The 22,995-nt window shown below is 40.8% G+C and overlaps 1 protein-coding gene across 1 annotated transcript in view; it reads right to left on the bottom strand.

Moving 5' to 3' along the window:
* Positions 1–22,995, bottom strand: part of LOC133012294 (astrotactin-2-like) — a 243,249-nt gene that overhangs the window by 104,689 nt on the left and 115,565 nt on the right. Inside the window, exons 7-10 of the mRNA XM_061080275.1 lie at positions 21,657–21,824; positions 9,599–9,683; positions 8,283–8,357; positions 5,607–5,744 (exon numbers count right to left, since the gene is read on the bottom strand). Of these exons, the coding sequence (XP_060936258.1) occupies positions 5,607–5,744; positions 8,283–8,357; positions 9,599–9,683; positions 21,657–21,824 (466 nt within the window). The remainder of the gene's footprint in view (positions 1–5,606; positions 5,745–8,282; positions 8,358–9,598; positions 9,684–21,656; positions 21,825–22,995) is intronic.

Genomic DNA, 22,995 nt, shown 5'->3' with positions numbered 1-22,995 from the left:
CCATACAGTGATTGTACCTCACACATTACATTCTTTGTTTGGCACATTGCATTTGTACCCTTTGTAGTCACTTACTATGTATTTATTATTAATCTTTACTGCAGTTTGGTGAATGCCTACATTGAAAAAAGCAATACTGCTGAGGCAAATCGTTAGAGCCTCATTCAAAATCCTCTGACTACTTGAGAAAGTTGACTATCTTCATGACTTCGCAATCAGTCAAGGAGGTGCACAGATAACTGTCATTTTATTTTGGATTATCATCAATGAATGAGGTGTATTTTTTGTGGAGGGTTCAGACTGCACAGTATATATAGTGAATGTCTCCATTTTCAAAATGATCCCTTTCATACAAACAGTAATAAAGCTGAGCCCATGGCGGAATACTGAACAAACAAGCTCTGCTTCTATTTTTGAATAATTCTGCCCTTTCATATTTCTTGAATTTAAATATGGATATTCACTTGGAGTCTTCCTGTCAAGTGCCTGGCTTTAAATGTCAAGTATGTATAGGCAAAGTGACTAAAGTTAAATAAAATTGCAATAAAGGGAACAATTCGTTGAGATGTACCTTGACAACTTTAAACTTAACCGCGCTTTAAAACGTAGATGCATGTCAACCATTATTTTGAAAGTACAAAAATCGACCAAGCTACTTTTGTGGAGCAGGTTAATACCGTAAGTCACAATGACATTACTGGGAAGCTACGAACTCAGAGTGAATCATAGAGGTACTTAATTCCATTTTACATAGTCCTTAACCTCTAATAAACTCTGCACACTCACCCCTGTGGAGAAGGCCACTGAAATTTGCATCCACTAAGCCAGTCGGAGTGAACGCACCACACGCTCCCACAACAGGCTGCATTTGAAATGGTGAAGGAAAAGGAAAAAAAAAATTTGATTGCCTCTGGTTAAGGTTGGCCTTACTTTTTTTTGCTTTGAAGCAACTCTGCCCTTCCTCGTCTAATTTTCATAACCATAATTAAACAGATACATCAAAATACTCTTAATATCAATGTCGTGATTCAATAGCAGTAAAGAACGAGTACAGATTCTGTTCGAAATAGTTCCCACTAAGAGCAAGGTCTGTGCATTTCTCTCAGCACAAACCAAAAGCTACATTTCAATGCTCCAAACAACACAAAAAAAACTAAATTGCATTTGCAGCCCCTCTGCAAATAAAATGGAACTCATCAGCATGGCTTTAGGAAACTCAGAAACATGGATTTGTGTGTAATATTGATGAACTGTTATTGACTTGGTAAAATAAAGATCACCTTTTCCTTTATATGCCCAGTGCCTTTTTAATGAATAGTCTGTAATATTAAAACCAGCTCACCTCAACGGATTATTAGAGGAGGCACAGTGTGAGGGTGAGTGATGGAGACAGAAATCTTCAGTTCCAAACCGAGCTCGGTTAAGCCGACACTTAGCTTCACTCATCTATTTCATATGAAACAAACTCCAGCGGGTTCTGTCAGCGAGCTGAAGGGCAGGAGTGAAATAGGGGCGCATCCCGTTAAAAGCCACGGCCACGGTACATTTCACCACTTCATCAGCGTGTCTATCATGACTGAGTGACTACATCAATGCCTGCGTAAACACTTTGGCGAAGAGCACCAGCCAGAAACTCCATAAGGATCCCCACGGGACTTTGTTTCCACAAAACAGCTTCGGATAATGAGTTTGTCTGCATTATTCAGTCCGACACATCCTCCTGTGTTACAGCAACTAATTGTTAACCAAATACGGAACATTGATGCATTACTCTGACTGAAGTGGGCTTTCAATCAGCTTTTAATCAGTCACACCATGTGGACTTGTTTACAAACTTATTTATGGACAGTACATGTGATCTTGAGAAAGACTGATCCCTAAGCAGCAGGCACCTACTGTAAGCAGAAAGGAATAGATGTATTTGTTTCTATGTACTATGATGGTTACAATGCAATATGTTTTATAAGCACCAGACCTCTAATATCATGGGCCAACCCTATTGTGGATGTAACGGTTACCAGACTAGTAAACAACTAGAACAACAAACAGAAACTCACTGCCCTCGGCCATCTTTTCAATAGCGTCATCTTTGTTAAGTGCCATATGAATAATACGATTTCTAAGGAATTTTACTTTAAAATCCCAAATTGGATTTTCCTGACAATCTGAGGAGGGGAACTGTCATTGTGAAGTGAAATAAGTCTGTGGAAGCAAGTCCTTTTTTTATTTGTCAAATCAATATGAATGAAGAGGGAAAAGAGTGGAAATAGGATATTTCAGAATGTCGTAATATTGTCATTGTGAGACTCTGAGGCGGTGAACTGTCATTGTGAAGTGAAATCAGTCTGTGGAAAGAGGCAGTTGTTCAATGACACTCTGTTATTTTGTTGCTTGAATTCAGGGTTTTTTCTTAATTAAAAAGATTGACTAACTAACAGAAAGTTTGAGCAAAGTAAATACAATGTATTTCCTTACACGGTTATCTTGACCTCAAAGTGAGGCTAAACAAGTGGGTTTTTAAAAACCCTGCCGCTTTATATCCTGGAAGTGGCAAAAAGAGACGACGCTCGCCAATTTTCAGAAGGCGCGTCCTTCTACTGATGAATCGCTTAACTTGCTGTAAACTTAATGGAGCTCCTCGGCTGTGAAGAAAGCACACACAAAGTTCTTGCATTCCGTTGAAGTGCTCCACTTGCCCATGCAGCTATAAAAGGTATTTTCCATCCCACGGTAACAGTGACAGTCAGGAGAAAGAAAACACACAAAAGAAACTAATGCTTTAACCTCTCAGCTGTGCAGAGAGGCTGTAATCTGTTCAAAACTCCAGTCCTGCAGATGCAGACTCTGATCAGATCAGCATGTAGCAGAAAATATGGCTGATAAACTTCTCCAGCTGACTTTAGTTCACTGATTAGAGCCACTGAGCAAATGAAACGGCTAATTAATCGAGAGGTGTGCGGCGTTCCAATTCACGTCAGGACGAGCAGATGTTTACAGTTACCATGGGAGTTCGTTGCTCCTGAGGCAATTTTATAAAGTATGTGGGAAGTTTGGATGTTTGCAGCACCGGATAAAAAACAAAACAAATGCAACAATTCCTCGGATGCACGTTAGTCATAAACATTCAGTACCCAGTGATCGCTGCGATTTAGCCTTCTCTGAATTACAGATGAGTTTACTGAAGATTCGGCATCACCCTAGAGTGTTGAGTGCAGAAAGTAGTCTGAGAAATCCAAACTGAGACTTATTAGAGTAGCTCATGACCCGCTGAGGTGATGCCACTGAGACGCAGAAGTAAAAGGCTGAAATTGTGGATGTCATGGTGCGATGTCTGTGATGGTTTGCATCATGATGTTAGCATCAACGTCATCAGCAGTTCTGCCGCTGTGATCGTCCAGGAGCCGAAGGGGAGCCGAGTCAAAGGGGAGCTGCCAAGGTGCATTATCCAGCAGCCGATACAAGGCAGCGGCCCCTGAGTCCAGTCAACATGCTGTCGAGTTGGATATGTAACAAAAACAATAATAAAAATAGTAATAAATAGGATTAATAGGGTGCTTTTCTGGATGTGAGCTGTGGTTTATCGCAAAGAGCAAAACAAACAGGGGAGAGTGGAAGACTCTTAACTTGTGTTTATTATTTTGTGAACCTTTCATAAAAACTTGCTGACCCCTGACCAACAATATAATCTCCCTGTTGGCAAACCAAACCGTGGTAATTAATCAATTTAAACAGCCACTGACTCTGTCCTCTTTGGTTTATCACAGGAAAGCACTTTTGTCTTTAAAATCTGATTTTAGGATCAGAGGATGAGATTTGCATTCCAAAGAGATGCTCAACAACAACATCAAGTTACAACAGCAACACTGCCAACACATCGGAACTGATAACAAATGCTAAGTGGTACTAAGGGAAAAAGTCCCCTTTTCCCTTAGTACCAAAGTACAAAGTATTAGGGCCATATTTTAATATCACGCAGATGTGAAGATGATATTGCAGTAAAACACTACCCTCATTTCCTCCTCTAAGTAAAAGAAGCAATTTCCTCAAAGTCTGTCTCATAATATCATAACTTTATTGTGGTAAAATTATGACTTTTGTTTCATAAATTTACATATTAATTCTTGTAAAATTACAACTTCATTTTCAAAATGTCTTATCAAAGTTTTCCTTTAAGTGGCCCTAACACTCCATTGATATTTGCTACCGTAGAAAACTGATTTGCAGAATTATCTTTGGAAATTTTTATGTTAATGTTGAGACTCAAGTCATGCGATTATAACTGCATGTTTTTCACGGAATAATCAGAGTAGGACCACCACCTCCACCAGATGTGGATGGCAGGACCTCCGGCACAGCGTGTTCATGTGGTACGACAGCACGGCCTCCAGCATCCGCACCGCCACATGAGAATTTCCCTCCAAATCCAAATTTTAATTAAAACAATGCACTGTTGCATCAGTATTAATCATGTGATGGGAGGTGGGCTGTGACCCTTTTTAGCAGGTGCTGTAAACTAATTTTGTGTAGTGACAAGGTAAATTAATGGGCTGCGGTGTTTCACAGGCGTATGCTGCACTGCTGTTTCACATTCTAGCTTTTTTCCCCCCATTTACATTATTGTAGAAGTGCAGCATATTTACGCAGCAGAGGGATTTATTTGGCATTCAAATGAAATCACTGTCCGGGGCTGATGCCAGTTTGATTGCATAGACGGATGATTGCTTGGAAGTGATGCTGAAGCTCTGACAAGTTTTGGGATGTTGAGCTTTACTGACGCACAACAGCATCTACTGACCGGCTGGATAAAGAAAAAAAAGCTTTTATCTTGTTATATGTGTTGCCAATATGTTGTTATTGGACTGTGGAAATTTCCAGATCCATAACCTTGTTAACACCACTTCCCCAGTTGGGTTTGCTGCTCAGTTCCCTATGTTCCCTATGTTCCCTAGTTTTTTAATGATGCTTCTCCTTTGTCACATTAAGCTTCTAAATCGCAGACCTCATAAGGATTTAATGACCCGATTAAAGGCTTGATGGGTACTTTGCTTTTTTTATTTCAATTGAGCTATGATACTTAAAAAAATATATATTTATAAGCAAAGCAGGCAAAGCACTTACTGTATATTTTATGTAACTTATACATTTTTTGTAAAGAGCTTCACTCTTTTTTTTCTCTCTCTCAGTGTACCTAAGCAACGCTCTTTTTTTTAAACTTTTAATGTCAAATAAAACAAATGACATTTGCCTACAGCAACAAGCACACAGCTGTAAAGTAGCTGCAGCCGGCTCCTCTGATAGAAGAGAAGGAAGGCAGCAAAAATAATGATGTGACATTCCAGTGTGGTTGTTTTGTTGTGTCCAAATGTAATTGAAATTCTCTCAGAATGTCAGAAGCGACACTAATGCCAGCGTCATGGAAACAGTTCACACTGGAGGAAAGCTGTCAAGCCGGATTTTTATAATGCGACAAACACTGATGTTCCTGCACATGTTGAGACCTTCCAGAAAACGTGTGTGCTGTGATAATGGGAGTATAATGTTACATGGACCGCACAGGAAACAATCCTCTGCGCACAGCGTGGAACTGCGAGCCGAGTCACACTGACCTGACCTCCCCCGGATCCTCGGTAACCAACACGTCTGTCTTGCAGCTGGCGATGGGGTTGATGGACAGCTCCACCGGTGGCACCACGAAGCTCTTGCTGACTGGCAGCCACAGGCCCTGGCCCAGACTGTAGAGCGATCTGTGTTGGCACGGACAGGCGACATAAATATCAATCACATTACTGTCGCAATTACACACCACGTTATTACACACAGGCACATTTTAGACAGTGTGTGCAAAAACAAAAGCATGCCAAAATAACATTGCATGACTTATTTCGTACAGTTTTTACAATGAGTGTAATTCATACAAGATAATAGGCAGTATTCATGTTATATTCATTCAGACTATTGACATAGTATATAAAAAAGACATGCAATGTTTTTATATCATACTGAATATAGATTGAGTAAACAACATTGCTTCTTCTAGAAACATCTCCTGCAGCATTGTGAATTCATAGATATTAAAGATTCATTCATTTTACATTGATCACTGCACATGGTTGTTAAGAAAACATGTTTTTTTCCCCATTATTTATTCATGCATTCATTCGTCTTTCATTCAGCAACTAAAGGACACCTGTTTACCCTGAGTAAGTGCTAACTTATCGGTGTTCGTCTGTGAAGCAACGGTGACACAGCTGGAAACAGAATTGGACTTTGAGAAACACATTACAGCTGCAGCTGGGATGGCATCATTTTTGTATTACTAATTTGAAAAAAAAGAGTCTCTAATGGTCTCTGCAGCGTGATGCTTTGCGTGACACGTTTGCAGATGGCCGTCGTTAAAGATAGAGAGAAAAATAATAATTTGGTTCCGATAGAGATGCTCGTACCGAGTGAAGCTTAATACCCCCAGGAGGGCACCCTGCGGGGGGGCCTCCACTCGGCGCTTGGGAAAAACAACACCTGGCGGGAGCTCACAATATCACACAGAACACGGCTGTGATTTGCACCGTGCGTTTTTAATGCTTCTAAGCAGGTGGGCAACAGGAAGGCAAATGACAAAATGTATATATATCAAATCTAGAAACCGAGCTTGACTGTGCTCTCGAAAACATCTTGGCATTGCATTGAATCAAACATTCTCATTCAATATCTTTTCCCACCTGTAACATCATCTAAGTTTATCCATCATTAAATATAACTGACATGTACAAGACCTGATTCGTGTTAAAAAAAACCTGAACTAGATCAAGTCAACGCTGCCATTTTATTAACAGGAATCAAAGAATCGGATACATTACACTCATTGTGACCTCCCCTCGCTATCTGCCAGTTCAAACCCCATTTGAAGTTCACATTTGAAATATAACATTGACTCCAGTTCAAAGGATGCTTGTTTTCTCAGAGTTCCCAGCATCAAATAAAAATTAAAAAAAATTTGAAGGCAGCACTGGCTTCCTCAATATCTGTGAAACCAATCCATGTTGTGATTAAGCTCCTGTTTCAACCACTGACAAAAACTCACTGACACTGTCCAGCTGAAGAGCAACACATACGTTTCACCAATCCTCCCATACACAGTAATGATGTACTCACTTTGTCTGCCATCTGAATCAATGTGTGTGTGTATGTGTGTTTTCCTGCCTAACTGACAAAGTGCTTCAGTCCGACCAGTAAATGTGGTTTGCTGTGTGTCTTTACACTGGTTGCTTTGCAAAAAATGTTCTTGGTCATTTACATTACTATTTATACTTTTCTTTATCTTTTTTTCTCTATTACTTTGGTATGCATTTGTCTCTTTATCTGGTGTTTGAAATAATTTTCAATATATTTACATTATATGTTTTCTCAATCACCTGTCAAGCTTATTGAATTGAATTTTGATTAGTTTGAAGGTGCTGCATAAAAATTGAATTGACTGACTGGTTGGTTTGTTGAACTGTTTTGGATATAGAGTATTATTATAGAGGTATTCATTGTCTGTGTAATTTACATTCTTCTGTAATTGCATCACAATCACTATCCTCTTTAGAAATCTGCGACACAAACACTGAAAAGGTTCCTTTATGTTTCTTTTTTCAAAATGTCTCATGATTACAAAGCAGGTTCCATACTCCCTGATCACTAACAGGTCTTATAACTCCACCATCGCACTTAACAATAGTACATGACATATTTCAGCACCTTCATATATATATATATATATATATAAGGCCTCATATTTATCCTTATAGAGTCAGCGACTTATAGAAAAGGGCCTTTGCCTGAAATGTGTGTGCTGAATGATATCAGGCTGATTTGTCATATTTAAGTATGAAGGTACAGCAGTGTTATACAACTTTTTTTTAAATAGAACAGTTGGCTGATAGTGAATAGATCCTTTGAGCGTTTGCACGTCTTAAAAAATGTCAGACACAATGACCCCATCAAGAATGAGCAGCTGAACAAAAATGTCAGTAAAAGCATTTGAAAGGAGTCAGACAAGGAACTGTCCCTTTGGCTATTTCTCCCCACGAGAGCCCATGGGTGAGACTTCACCTCAGCACGGGGTGTCTTTGTGTGTCCGTTCAACTACGTGTCTGTGTGTGGAAACTCATCTGTATGCTTTGTCACACACAAGTGCGCACACACACACACACGCCAAGAACACCGCCATCATCTCGCTGTGTGTCCCCAGAATCACAGATGGCCGGCAGAAGTCATGCACTCAGGAGAAGTGAAGGACTCACCTGAAGATCCTCTCCGGGGCCTGCTCCCCGGTAACTAGGTCATAGCCTGTCTCCAAGTTAGCATACGGCCAAGGACTTGACAGGAGGACATGGAAAGAAAGAAGAGACACACATATATTATATGTTTATAAATAATAAGTCATGAATATTAAATTATGTTTATTTTGTTTAAGGACAAATCTGGTACATTTCTTTTTCATGTAAAAATTGCAAAGACGTTAAGTTAAAAATACTCCTGTATCTCAAGAGCTTGTTAATCTTATCATTTATATACTTTGCATTTGTATTGCCCAGGGAAGTGCAGTGTTGAAGTTTGTGCCATTTGGACAAAGGACACGTTCAATAATGATAAACACTGAATAAATAAGCAATGGGATTGGCGATCTGTAGCGGTGGCGGCTGGGGGACTCATCAATATAAGTAACGTTTATCAAAAACAACAACTGATTCTCCAGTTCGAGGTACAGCCAGCACAGTCGAGCTTCACAGAACTTTGAACACACGGGTGAACGGCTCTTTGTGCAGCAGTGGCGGCTTCAGGGTTATGGAGACCGAGTCCTGCAGAAACTCTTAATTTGTCGTGGCTCCATTACTACTTTTACAGTTTCAGAAGGAAAGCTGCAACAAGCATGGCCACAGGCAAAGGAAACATTCCAAATAGGCAGGTTTAGAACTTAAAATACAATATAATACTATAATTAAATACAGTTGACAAACATGTCACTCCCTAACAATGAGACCTTTTGATGAACTGACAATTGGGAGTTGCTTATAACCAAAGAGTCAAAAAGACGACGGATTTGAAATACTTTTTACATAATTTACATAATTTGTCTTTTTCACTCTACTGATCCGTCTCTCTTCCTCTTTCACCTTCATACCTTCACTGATGTCTTGTGTTGTTACACACTATAACATCCCTCCTACATTCTCCTCTTCCCACCTCCGCTCCTGATTCCCTCTTCAAAGTCTACTACCTCGAGTTAAAAGTCCATACAGGTACATTCGCATGTTTTAGCTCATTAACTGCAAATTGCTTATATTTCACATAACCGGTGACCATTTTCTTGGAGAGCGTACATTAAGTTGTTTGATTGATTTTCCATACGGGTTCCCATTTCTTTTTTAACACTCTGAAGATCAACTCGCAGAGACTTGAAACTTGCTAAACCATCACGACGGACAATTCACCCTTGATTTTACGCAAAGTTAATTTTGCGTGTTGGAAGCAGTTCGAAGTTCAGTCTGCAAAACCGGGGCCGTTTGAGTTCAGGTGAGGTTTCAGATGGGAGAGGGAAACATGGGAGAGTACTTACCCCTCGTTACGCCCCCAGTCGCTGCGGATACACAGGTGTTTATGGACGGGATCGGGGGAGTAACCCTCATGACAGCTGCATTCTCCTGAGACAGAGACAACAAGAAGATATTTATTAAATGAGTGGTTCCCTGAGCTATCTGACTTTCCACTGAACAAAAGTAATAGCAATCACTCTCTAAAGACTGGTCAAGATGAAGCTGCTTGTTTCCGCTATTGATTTTCCTCCCAGGACACTAGAGTAAACAAACTCCATTTGTTAAAGCTGAGTTAAGTGTACTGTTTTAAACATCAAAAAGAGATGTATTATTCTTATGTGGTTCGTTATTTTAAATGGGGTTATTACTTGCAAAGCTCTTCATGTTGTCCAATGTTCAGAAAACACATCACTTTCCTCAAACTGAAAAACTGAAATGAGGAAATAGGGAGGTTTTCTGTTCGCTTCCTATTTTACAGTGAGTCGTTATCTTCCACTTAAAGGTTACTTTTTCGTCCTTGAGAATTTTGCATCACGGAACAAGATCTCCGCTCAGGTTTCCCTCAGTTGGAGAATTTGCAGCGCAGCACGAACCACCGACGTTCAGTCAGTTGCAGGAACTCATTGAGCTCTGGTCAGTTTATTTTTTCTGGCAACTGGTGCCACTGTGTCACCAGCTATTTATGATTAGATCTATCATAGCATCTCTCTAAGAACGCCCACTGTTTTCTGTCGTATCTATTTCATAACTCATCCTCGGATTGGTGAGTGATCAGTGACATGTGTTTGTGGATTATAACATATTCCTCTTGTGCTGCAGGCCCTTACATTTGTCTTGTATTAATACAGTCTCGAGAAGTGACGTTCACTTATCCAGGGAATCAACAGAAGGACGTAATCAAAAAATATGGTGCATCCCACTAACAATTTACTCTTATTGTTTTTTTTACCTCTGCATCTGCAGTGGCAATTATCTTTGAAGGTTGTGAAAAAGAAAAAAACGATTAAAAATGATCAAGCCAATGCGTATTTTCTCTGGTGAATTACACTCGTTTCAATGCTGATGTCAATTTTACAATTATGGAAAAAGGAAATTAAACCCTCACCCTCGCTGCTCTGTGCACATCGTGTGTGTGTGATCCTGTGTGCTTTTACATTACAGCTACTCAAATAACATTAAACAATGCTTTGTTCTAAGAGGGTCAATTTCGTCGGTTTCATAAAGACAGAATTGCTTTCTGGTGTCATGTGAGGTAGCGTGTGGAGCCCTCTGCATGTTGAAATGTCTTTTCAAGTGGATGGAAGCGTTTGTGAAATATTAACCGATAGTTTACCAAGCTTTCTATTAGCGCTGTTCCAGAAATAAATCCGACTGACTGCTTTCTGTTGACCTACGGAAGCATAACACTGGAAAAAAATGTGTAATGGCCACCCAGGCAACACCATTCACATTTTATCACCTGGCGTTAAATAATTTAGGGGTTGACTTAACAGGCCTCAGACTCACTGGGGGGAGTGATGCACCACCGGGATCCAGCAACAGAAATGTATTTTCTTGAGGCCATTTTATGTGGCCTTTTTAAACGAGGAGCAAGAGCGCTTGGGACGGATCTGCTTTTCAAATATGGAATGCAAGAAAACATTTTGAATAAAAGATGAAAAGGGCGGAGACCCGAGGATTATTGACGCATCCATATTGAGAATTGTCATCATTTTATAATATAATGGATGTTTCGCGCAGATTCCCCTTGAAATGTCAGGCGAATCTGATTGTAACAATATTAACTCCTAATGCTACGTGTCCTTTGAGTTGAATATTCAGTGTTCAGCGCTGTCCGACACACAAATATGTTTGCGAGCAGGACAGTTTCATTTTTCAGTCCCTTTCAAATCACCTTTCTAAAAATAAAAGCAGTTTCCTGATCTTACATCCCTGTGGTGATGGCTTGGTATCACTCGCCTTGCTTTTGGTTAAGGAACAACCACACTAATGGAAACCAATGTTGTCTGAATCTGGAAACGGGAACAGAGTAACATTCATCTAACCACGTTTTGTCGACCCCTCCATCCTCCCTGACCTCCTCCCTCTGCTGAGTCGGTGGCTTTATAACTTGACTCTGTTTCTGCCTTTGCTCCTGAGAGAAAGAACAGAGTCGTTATTGCGACAGCCACAAAGGACTTTCAATGCTGCCGGGGATTTGAATTGTTGTTATGCTCCCAGGCACACAACATGTGTCCTCTTCCTGCTGCAGACACGCACGAATCTTCAAGTGCATGCGAAACACGTACACCCCCATTTCCCCACTGCTGCCCATTACATACACATATAACCTAGTTATAATTAATTATTCCTGCCTGCCAGGAGCAGTGCTTAGTAAAATCTATCTTGAGCAGGTGCAGTCAGGTCACATGTTACCAGTTATTCTCTCTCGCACACGCACACCTTTCCCCTTTTGGTCTGCTAGGGGCTGGAATTGGCATTTTCATTAGCAGCCCGCCAGCGGTGGGGCTAACAACAGTGACCCAACTTGAGATTTGTTCCCCTACACATTCAAGGGGAGGGATTTACATAGCAAACGCGGATTTGCTTGGGAAACTGCCTGACTGCACCTCTGATTAATCGGAGAGGAGAGACGGGAGACGGCTGAATCCAGGAGCAACGCAGACAGGACCCTCGACAGGACCGAGCCGGCTGCTGACAGAAGTTATATTTCGCTTGTGTTCGCTTCTAAGAGGGAAACATCTCGGCCTAATGGGACAGCTTCACGCGGTTTAGATTGTGTCATGCACAGCAAACAGAGAGCTAATTTACGAGTGTTCCTTTGCTGAACGAGCTGTGAGGAGAGCGAGTCTGCGATCCAATAACGGCGACAGTCGTGAATGCCACACTTGCATTCTGTCATGTAAAGTATTCCCTTGATGTGCCAATACAACGATTCATATGTAAATATACAGATTGCCCACATGAAGAAAATATGTGTATCAGACAACATAACGCAACAGGTCTGCCAGGTTACCTACTTTAAGAAAGCACAATGACTGGATTTGGGAAAAAATATTTTACGGTGGTTTTTATTTACCCCAAAAAATGTCCCACCAAAACTGAAAAATATAAACATACATACTGTGCAATAGTTAGTTCACTTCACAATCCCTAAATTGTAGCAATTACACTATTATAACACTATAATTCATCATAAATAGAAAAATGGATGAACAAAATACCTAAAAAATACCTTATATAAAGCTCAAAACAATCATAATATATCAAACATGGTTTAAAAAACAAAGTTTGATCCACCATCAGCACACGTATGTCTGATTGCTGTATCCTATATGACCCCTTGTCTCCACTACTGCAGGTATATTTTTGAATGTCATTTCCTCGCCTGTGAATAACGGTAAAGTGGAGCAGTGAAACCAAATTAAGCTGAAAACCAAACATAGAAAAAAAAGGGTACATAGTCCCCACTGTTGTTGTTTCTGCCGCATGCTCATTACACAAAGTCAGCTGTGATGTCACTGTTTCCCAAACACTCGGGGATAGAAACCTGAGGGTTTTTTAAAAAATCCACACTTAAGAAGGTGGTTGTAAAAAAGTCTGTCTTAATGGATCAAAACAACATCCACATGTGGACGAGAAGCCCAAACACAGAGGAATTTAGGAAATGATCTACCAGAATAAATTATTGTGTAAGATAGCACTTGAGAGAAGGACTCAGTTTGGCCCTGGACAGGTGGAGCATCAGATGAGTCTGACAAAATAAATAAATAAATTAAGCTAAATAATGTTAAATTGCTGTGGATGAATGTGAACGAAAAGTAAGTTATCGTGATGCGGGCACCCACCACCACAACAGAGGCATTTACATGATAGCTTATGTACATTCATGAGCGTCCTCTTCATTACATGCTGTCCACAATCATGTCATTTTATGAACTGTATTTCCCCTCTACCCTCACTGTTACAACAAAGTGTGAACCTCAAAAATTCAACTTACTTCCCCCATCTGTATAATCAGTTTAGATGAACCTATCCCCCACGGCCTCAAGCCTGTAGCAATGCGTGGTTCCACTTTCATTGAGAGGTGAAGCTCATAATTTATACCTGCATTTCAGAGTACATGTATTTGAATAATCTTTTTCCCCCAAGTCCAAGATACTGAAACAAACCTGGATGAACTTGAAACATTTTTTTTCTTTCTTCTCCGATTCTAAATTAGTATCATAACTGTAACCGTGTCAGTTAATATGAGGGTGTGTGTGAGTCATTAGTGCGTCCTCCTATAACAATTGTTTAGATGTTGCGTTGTGCTTTGATTAACATATCTTTTACAATGTGTTTCAAATGGTGACGGGTGGTGATAATCAAAGCCAGAGCCATAAGCTCTTTGCAGGTAGCTATTTTGGAAAGGGATAAATGGAAACAGGGAAGTCACTGAACCGGATGTCTCTGTCTTAGCTTTGGCTTTGATCACGAGCAAAAAAGCAAACCCGTCCCCTCGTCTCTCAACTTGGCTCCGGAGACGCTCCCCCATCTCATCTCGGCTCCTGTGATGTTACGGTGCTACCAAAAGGTCAACACCATGCAAAAAATGCACAGGTATTAATAATTCAGTGCAACTTTTCAAAAAAACAGCCGCCCTCTTATTGACACTGACAGAGTCAGATATTAGAGAGGTCATTTAGAATCTGACACTCCTTGTTTAAAAAGTGTCTTTACTTAATTTAATTCACAATGCAGAGACTGGGAAGCTGTTTGGAGGAAACAGCAACGGCAAAAGAATTAAGCACGGGTAATTGATTTCCCATATGCAGTTTACACATTAATCTCTATATCAGTGCATGTGGATGTGCAGAATCTGTGGAAGAGAGACGGGATTTAGAGGCCAGAACTCTCCTGGTTTCCGTTTCTTTCCTTTGACCAATCACGTCTGAGCAGGTTTCAGGCCCCCGCAGGTAAACAGTTCATGTGGAGACGAGGTCGAACACATCGATCGGATCTGCTCTCAAACACAGACAACTGAAATCAGCAACACAATGTTGTCTGGACCGTGAACAACTACAAAAAGCTACAGTTTGTGTTTTGTGGAGAAAAGTTCAGCTCGTGTGATAAAAGTTGTGCCTGAATTAAATGCACAATGTCTAGGTGCAATGTAAAGGGACTTGGGTAGCCTTTAATTCTTTGCAACCATGATGTCACTTCAGGGAGTTTGGATGATGGCAAAAAACCTGGAGTACTGAGGGTTGGCTGTGGAAAGAGTTGGTTTACAGGCAAACCCATTTATTTGTCCTATATGAGAAATCCCTAATTTGTGTCTTTAAAATACAGCTAAGACATCCAGGTGCATTTGCATTGTATCAGTCCTTAATCCAAAATGCGCAGCAACTTTGCTCAGCACTGACAAATCAGCTGCAGCCTGAGCCATGCCTGATTTTCTTCATGAATAGATATGGATTTTTGAAAAATTGCGCGAACACTATGTTGTCGTTGGCTTTGTTCCTGCACAAAAATAGAGACCGTAGAGTATGCATTTAATGACAGGTCTATGCCCTCTGTCTCTTCTTGCAAATTTAATGTGGAACATTCATTGTTTCCGGTGGAAATAAATTAGGGCTCTGCACAAATTGATTAAAAAATAAATAAAAAACCGAGTGGGACTGTATAATCAATAGACCGGTAGCCCCAGAATATTAGTCATTGCCGCCAGAGGCTAATTAATCATCAGACTATCATCACTGGGCTCCCAGTTTGTTACATATTTTCACAAAGCATGTCTATCTGCACTGTCAGGAGAAGAGAATACAGCGTGTGCGGGTACATGTGTCACACAGCCGGTGTGTGAACCCCTGGAAGCTGCAGGGGGAAACATTTATGAAGTGTTTTCCACCTTGTTTGAGATGAGGTGCACCAGCCCAGAAGCAGTTCTAGCTGTAATCTGAAATACACCTTGCAAGCAATCAGTGGAGTGCGGCTCTTCCCATTTTTTTGCAAAAGCATTTAAGAGAGAACCGGGCAATTAACAGGAAGAGATACGTCTGGTTGATTACACATTCCGCTGTATTAACTAACCTTTACGCAGCTCGCAAAGCATCAGTTTCGTGCAGCAGATTCTGCTGCAGGCATATTAAAATGTTGTGGCTGAGGAGAGGCGGTTAAACTGACTGTAGCCATTCTGCAGAAAGCTCAATAATAAGAAGACAAGGGTGAAAGAAGTAGGACGAGGAGGAGCTGTGCTGAATGACTTCATATATTGAAAAGACAAACTTCTTAAAAAAAGATGAAGCTGCGAGTAAACGCAGCACAAAAGGAGGGGACAGGGAGTTGTGATTGTGTGATCATTAAACCTAAACTTTACTGAGCTTCTAATCCACTCTGGCAACAGCACTGCCTTTACATTTACAGTCAGTATTTGGCTGCTGTTTCTTTGGGACACTAGTGCTGCCAATCTGCTGTGTTATTAGCTTGGGCTGGTTTTGGATGTGGTGGCTCATTGATTTATATATTTTCATAAGCCATATTTTATTTTAATGACGTTTGCAGACTCATAAGAATTACGAGTAAATAAAAGCTGAAAACTTGTGTTCCTCAGGTAGGTTCTTTTTTTGTGACAGAGTTATATGGCAATATGAATAAAATAAAATTTGGGATATGAGAATTTCACAATATTCTGTGAAAAAAACAACAAAAAGAATACTTACTACGGAAATAAAGTCATATTATTACAATTATTAAGGCATTATAAAACAGGAATATAGTTGTATAGTGATAGAAGAGAAGAAAGTGATAGTATTATGAGGTTAAAATAATATTTTTGCGAGAAAAAAGACATTATTATAAGAATTAGGTCATATTATGAAAAGATTGACATAATATTACAAGAAAAAGAATCACATTACAAGAAACAAAAACTGTTATTCAATAAGAAAAATTAGGCAAATTATTACAAGAATAAAGCTGTAATTTAAGGATGAAAATAGTCAGTTTCTTACATTAAACAGATATTTCAACTGAACTTTACGTCCCTATCGCCTTATGTGCTGCCTAAATAAATCAGGTTGTTTCACTTTGTTTGAGGCAGATTTCATTTATGCAAAGTGAATGTTTTTATAATGTATATCTGGCCCAGGATGCACGGATAACACGGGCTCATTCAGCGATGATTCACTGATTAGGACACAATGTCGGCCTAATTTCGAGGTAATAACCTGCGATTGGAAATGGCCATTTGATGACAACAATTAGCTAACTGCAGTCGCTTCTCTGTAATATTCAGCCAGGTTTCCACACACACTCACACACAACCTGATACTGCCCAGTAAGGATAGTGCCGTCCTGTGTAAACACCCATATTAGATTGCCAATACAATTTGTCACTATCATGTCACCAGTGTGTCCTCATTCTCCACCTCTCTTTCCTCTGTGCACCGGGGCCTCTGTTTCTAAATTAAGAGCCACAAATGTACGAGTGGCAATCACTTGAGACCACTCTTCCTTCCTCTCCTCCTCCTGTATTACCAACCCCACGTTTTAAAGGATGTTTTTTCATTATAATGATTTCTAGAATCTCAGCGTGGCTGCATGGGCAATTTTCATTTCAAGGATCATGGTGTGGGCACAGAAAAGACGTGTTGTTGCCCTGATGCATATTTATGCTTGTTGTAACGTTTTCCTTGGGATACGATCATTCCGGCCAAAGACCTTGAGCAGAGTGTGTTCTCATAGCACTGTGTGTGTCTGTGTGAGTGTGTGTGCGTGTGTGTAATATGCACCGAGTGGAAGGATATAGCAGGGGTATATGTTAACACCCCAGCAGTTTCAATTCCAATTAGGGGGGGGTTGGTGGAGCCAGGGACACATAAAGTCAAATGAGGAAAACAAAGGCGACTCAGGAGGTTTGCGGGTCTTTATGAGGTTAGTTACGATGATGGATGGAACTTGCTGGAAGCCAACTATTCCTCCTTAGTATGGCGTATATCTACATGACATAGGATGGATTGACCGTTCACACAGCTCATCATAACAGAGTGTTAAATTGAGTCATCATGGTATAATGGCTACACTGATAGTTACCTTCTTTGTAGAGGTGAGGTTATTATTAATTACAAGTGCATTCCTTAATATCAGTCATAACAAAGCAGGGGTGGGGGGGTAGAGTGGTCGTCCTCCAACCAGAAGGTCGGCGGTTCGATCCTCAGTCTTCCCCATCTGCATACTGAAGTGTTCTTGGGCAAGATATTGAACCCCTCAATGGCTCCTCATAGATGTTCAATGCACTAATTGTAAGTCACTTATTTGTAATTTGTAAAAAAGCCCACGTTCCAATTCCAGTTACCCAAAGCTAACTCTAAGGAAGAGCCAGCAGTGGGAGCAGTTAACTCGCGCCATTCATCTCCTGACCTCCATTCCAGCAGCCGAGCCGAGGAGTGAAGGTGAAAGCAGAGAAGATTGATTACCCGGGCACGGTGATACAATGACTGCTAGTCAACAGTCGCAGTCAACCAGTTCAACACTGGAGCAGCACTGGGACACGTGATAGAGATGGACCGTGATAACGTGGACAGGGAAACGATGCCAGCTCGTGATTAAAGAGCACGTGGCAAAGAAAGTGCACCTGCGGGCGTATCTGCGTACATCTGGAAAAGTGATGGATGTGATGTCTAAATGTGTAGATGTAAGGTTTATATTTGTAGAATGCAGTAGGTTTCCATTTGACATGTTTGAGTGAGAACTACTGCACTGCGGTTGTATGCCTCTGCCAACCATTGCAGTTTCTGTCTACATAAATCATTTTCTCTAGTGTCACTGTGACCTTTGATCACTGAAATCTAATCAATTAATCTTTGAGTCCAAAATCTGAAGAAATTCTCTAAAGGCAGACTTGAGATTTCATGTTCAAGAGGACACAATCATATTTTGTGAGGTCCCCGTGAATTTGACCTCTGACGAACCGAATGTGATCAGTTCATTAGTGAGCCGAAGTAAATATTTGGGTAAGATTTCAAACACTTTCACAAAGAAAACCAAGTTCTGTGAGGTAACAGTGATGCTAACCTTTGACATTCAGGGTTAATTAGGTCCTACTTGAGTCCCAGAGACTGTTTGTGCCGGTTAAAAGGAATTCCCCGTGGATGTTCTTGATATATCATATCCAAAAGAACGTGGGATCAAGAAACCTTGGCTTTTGACCACTAAACTCCAATCAGGTCATCGCTGACGCCCAGTGAACATTTGTACCACATTTGAAGAAAGTCCCTCAAGGCGGTCTTGAGCCATCGTGTTCAAAAGAATGGGACGAATATACGAATGGACAACCTGAAAACACCATGTCTCCGGCCACTTCCTGTCCCCTGCTTGGAGGCATGAAAAGGTTCTGTGGTAAACAGCTACACCTTTCACACATGATTAGAAAACAAGCAATGGCCGTCCTCCATAGCTCCCCAGGACACAGGGTCATGAGTAATGTGTAGTGCCAGAATCCACACAAGCTTTATTAGGTTGGGTGATATGTATATTTCACAGAGTTTTGTGGTATTTCAACAAAGTTTGAACACCACCGCTCTACATTTATCTTTGGAAGCTTTTATACGCCGTGATTTTCATGTTCAAACGAGACAGCGTTATTCTGTCACTTGCCATAAGTTAAAAATACAATAGCATTTCCTATTGTTGCAGCCAGAGAGTTTCACTGCAGAGAGAGAGCTTTGCAGAGGCACATCCGCCCATATGTGATTTACCCTTTAACATTTTTCCAACCAGTGGTTTGCAATGTTGTCGGAATTGCAATAAATGTACTTGAATAATAGAGTTTGTTTCAGGTGGCTTGTGTGTGTGTGTCATTGTTGCACAGGTACACGCGTTAGAGGACAGTGACGGAAATAGAAACTCCTTTGAAGAACACCTTTAATTCGGCTGCCGGATGAATGCGGTGGCCCTCAGGAGATACAACATACTTACTGATGAAAAAAGAAGAAAAAAAAGAAAATCTTGCTGCTGAAAAGCACAGATGAAAATGGAAATAAATGGAGGGAGACAAGGAGACTAGGGGGGAAACAAGAGCGCTAATAAAGTGAGAATGCTGAATGTATATGGCGAATTTAATTACAACCGTTACTGATCTGACAGCGCATAAACACGCAGGGACCCGGTGCTCACAGATCCAAATGAAGTCAGAATCCACATGTGTGCCAAGTCTATCTTTGGCATCTTGCTGTGCACCGACTGAGCCGAGTGTCTGGAGCTCTAATACATTATGCAGCAGCCCTCAACATGCCCTTGACCGGGGTGACATAAATTTCACATACATTACAGATGTAATCCATTCTAATGAGCTTAGACTTTATCTCGTTGGGCACAGAATACACAGGGGAGTTGCGCCAACCAGGGAAAGATAAATATCACACCGCACTCCCAGCTTTTGTTGGTATGTGTAGGCCTGTCACGATAACACATTTTTCTGTGCGATTAATTGCCCCAGAAATTATTGCGATAAGCGATAATATTGCCGTTTTGACACCATTTTCAACTTATATAATGATAATGGCATAATAATGCAAGTATACCCTTTCGAAGATCAATAAACTTTTATTTTTAAAGAACACTGGAACTGGACATCTGAAAGACATTTAAGAAAGACTTTTTTATTGCCAAATATATGAACTGTTTAAAGTAGATTATAAATATAAATAAATAGAAAAACTTTTTAACTTAAAACTATGAGTAATATATGAACTGTTAACAAAAGTTTACACTATACTTAAATAAATAAAAATAAATACAAAACAGACACACTCTGACTCGTGACTCTGACTTTGGTGCCTGAGCCAATTGAGACCCCTGTGTCAGACCGCTCGGAGACCCCCGTGTCTCCGCGGCTGGGGCTGTCGCAGGCAGGCTTCCGCCCGCCTTCGTCCCCCCGAACGCTTTTGTGAAACCTTTCTCGCCGTGGTCTCCGTTCCTCCCGCCCCGAGCCTTTCCAAGCCGCCCCTGAGCCGTCGCGGCGCACCACGGAGGAAATGCGCCCGGCGGGGGCCAGCCAGCGCTTGGGAGAGGGCTCGCGAGGAGATCCTCCCACACCTGCACGGGAGCCCTGACGCACGCGGGGCGCGGGCAGCGCGGAGACAAGAGTCTGTCCACCGGCAGCCGCGGCCGACTGCCGGATGGGATCTGCATCGATCTCATTTTTAGCCTTATGCGAGCGGAGTTGACGGAAATCCGTCATAGCGACGGAAAACTTTAATCCCTGAATTTATTGCAGCCGGCAAAAAATTATCGCTCATTTTAATTTATCGCGCAATTAATTGATTTATTGCATATCGCGACAGGCCTAGGTATGTGTTTTTAATGTCAGCACAAATAGCTGCAAAACGCAAAACAAACAGACAACCTTCTGTTTGTGGGCTCTCGACAACCAGTCGCTTGTGAATGCTGATGTTTTATTGGTTTTTGGGTACTTTTGCAGGCTTTTTTTTTTTTACTATTTACTTCTTGTATCTATGGAGGTGGAATCAGAAGGAGGCTAGTGTTGGATTGTATTGCACAGATAGGATGGCGTCCATTAGTAAGAAGAATTAAAACGAAATACTTTTTCGGTTTATTTGATACTTTACAGTAAAGTAGGATCACAAATACCAAAATTAATCAATAAATAATTCATTATGGTAATTTAGGAAGTTAACTTCGCCTCTACACGCCTCTAATCACCTGGCACGCAGACATGTACCTGGTCAACTCATCATGCCATGTTTGCCTAATAATTCTCAACCAACCCTTCCCCTTCCCATCATTCATTACCTCTTCTACCTCATCCCTCCCCACATCCCTTCATCCTCTCTTTTCTCCCAAATATCCAAGAGCTATTGTTCAAGTTACAAAATTGAGTCTACGTATGTCTTTTCCCTGTTTCTGTCGCTGAATTGCTAATCTGCTGTTGCACATAATAAAAAAAAAAGCAACAAATATAATATGATTCAGTGTTATAGACAAATAACAAATAAACCCTGGCATGCACGTGTGATTATGTGTGTGTGTGTGTGTGTGATTTTGTGTGCGTGCGTGTGTAGGTACTGTATATGTACTAACCTGTTTCCTTGTCACAAATCTGCTCGCAGGGCTCAGTCGTCCTCTGGCCACAGTAGTCCTGCACCCACTGTGTGGACGAATTGGTCTGATAGTACAGCGTCAGCTTGGCGGGGTTCAGCCAATTAGAAACGTCCAGGAAGCTTCCCATACTGACCACAAAACTACTTCCTGAAAAAAAAGAAAACCGAAGACAGAAAGTTATTTTGTCTGAAGAAAAAAAATATACACAATAAAAAAGTACACAAGGGCTTGGTTGTTTGGTATTGTTAAAAAACTATTTTCATGCTTCTATTGCACAACCAATTAGAAAGCATCCCCATCCTGACCAGGCTGAATTTAAATGAGAAAATTAAGACCTATAATGTGTGTATTGATGGGATTTCCCTGGTAATTGCAGTACAGGCTAAAAGGCTTTCACGAGTCAGTTGGTAAACACTGTGCTCATTGACGCTGATTTACCTTTCTTTCTTACTGCTCCCAGACCAATCGTTAAAGTGTGATCACTGAACAAGGTTATACCTAATTGATGCCAATGACTTCTGTTTCCAACGGGAGCTGTGAGGAGACTGTGCCTCAGCTCTGGTGAACGCTAAGATTCGTAAATACAGCTATATTGTGTGGCTGCTTGGTCCCAGAAGTTTAATTTGTGGGAAAAACTCAAAAGTAGGTACACGTCTCTGTCTCAAAGTTATTTGAAATGTATTTTAAAAACGGAAAAGGAAGAAGGACAGCGATTGCAAGGTTAAAAATGTTTCTTTCATAATGTGTAACCCTGTGATGGTGGTCTGCCACTGGTTCTCTATACAGAGGATTAATACTGATGGAAAAGCTTAGACAGTAGCAAGCAATCAAATCTGTGAGTCACAGGGAGAAAAAGAAAATAACTGGCCCGATGCCCTGCAGTAAAATACAAACCTCCATAGAAATATCCCACATCGAACGCTCTGCTCTTACATTGTGTTGCGGATAAAGGAACAATTTTCCACATCTATTCTTTTTATATTGTAGGTGTTCCAGATTCCTAATAGGAGACACAACCTCCTCCTACACTCAAAGTCACCAGCTGCTTCTGTTCACTTGGCACCAGGGTGGTCTGAGTCACACAAAGATTTACAGGAATAAATATGCTTTATTCTCTGACTATTACGTCAGTACTGTCTGGTCCTCAACATCACTGATTGTAGCCATCATTCTGTTGTACATATAATACAGACTGGGAGTAAGGGGACCTCTAGCAATGAATTTTTTCAATCCAGCTGCAAAGACAACTCAAAAATACAAAGAAAGGATTGTTTTTTTTGCACAATAAATAAAATAATTTAAAATAGCGGACTAAGAC

The sequence above is a fragment of the Limanda limanda genome, chromosome 1, assembly GCF_963576545.1.
Source record: "Limanda limanda chromosome 1, fLimLim1.1, whole genome shotgun sequence".
Taxonomy (NCBI): Eukaryota; Metazoa; Chordata; class Actinopteri; order Pleuronectiformes; family Pleuronectidae; genus Limanda; species Limanda limanda.
This window is presented reverse-complemented; position numbering and strand designations above follow the sequence as displayed.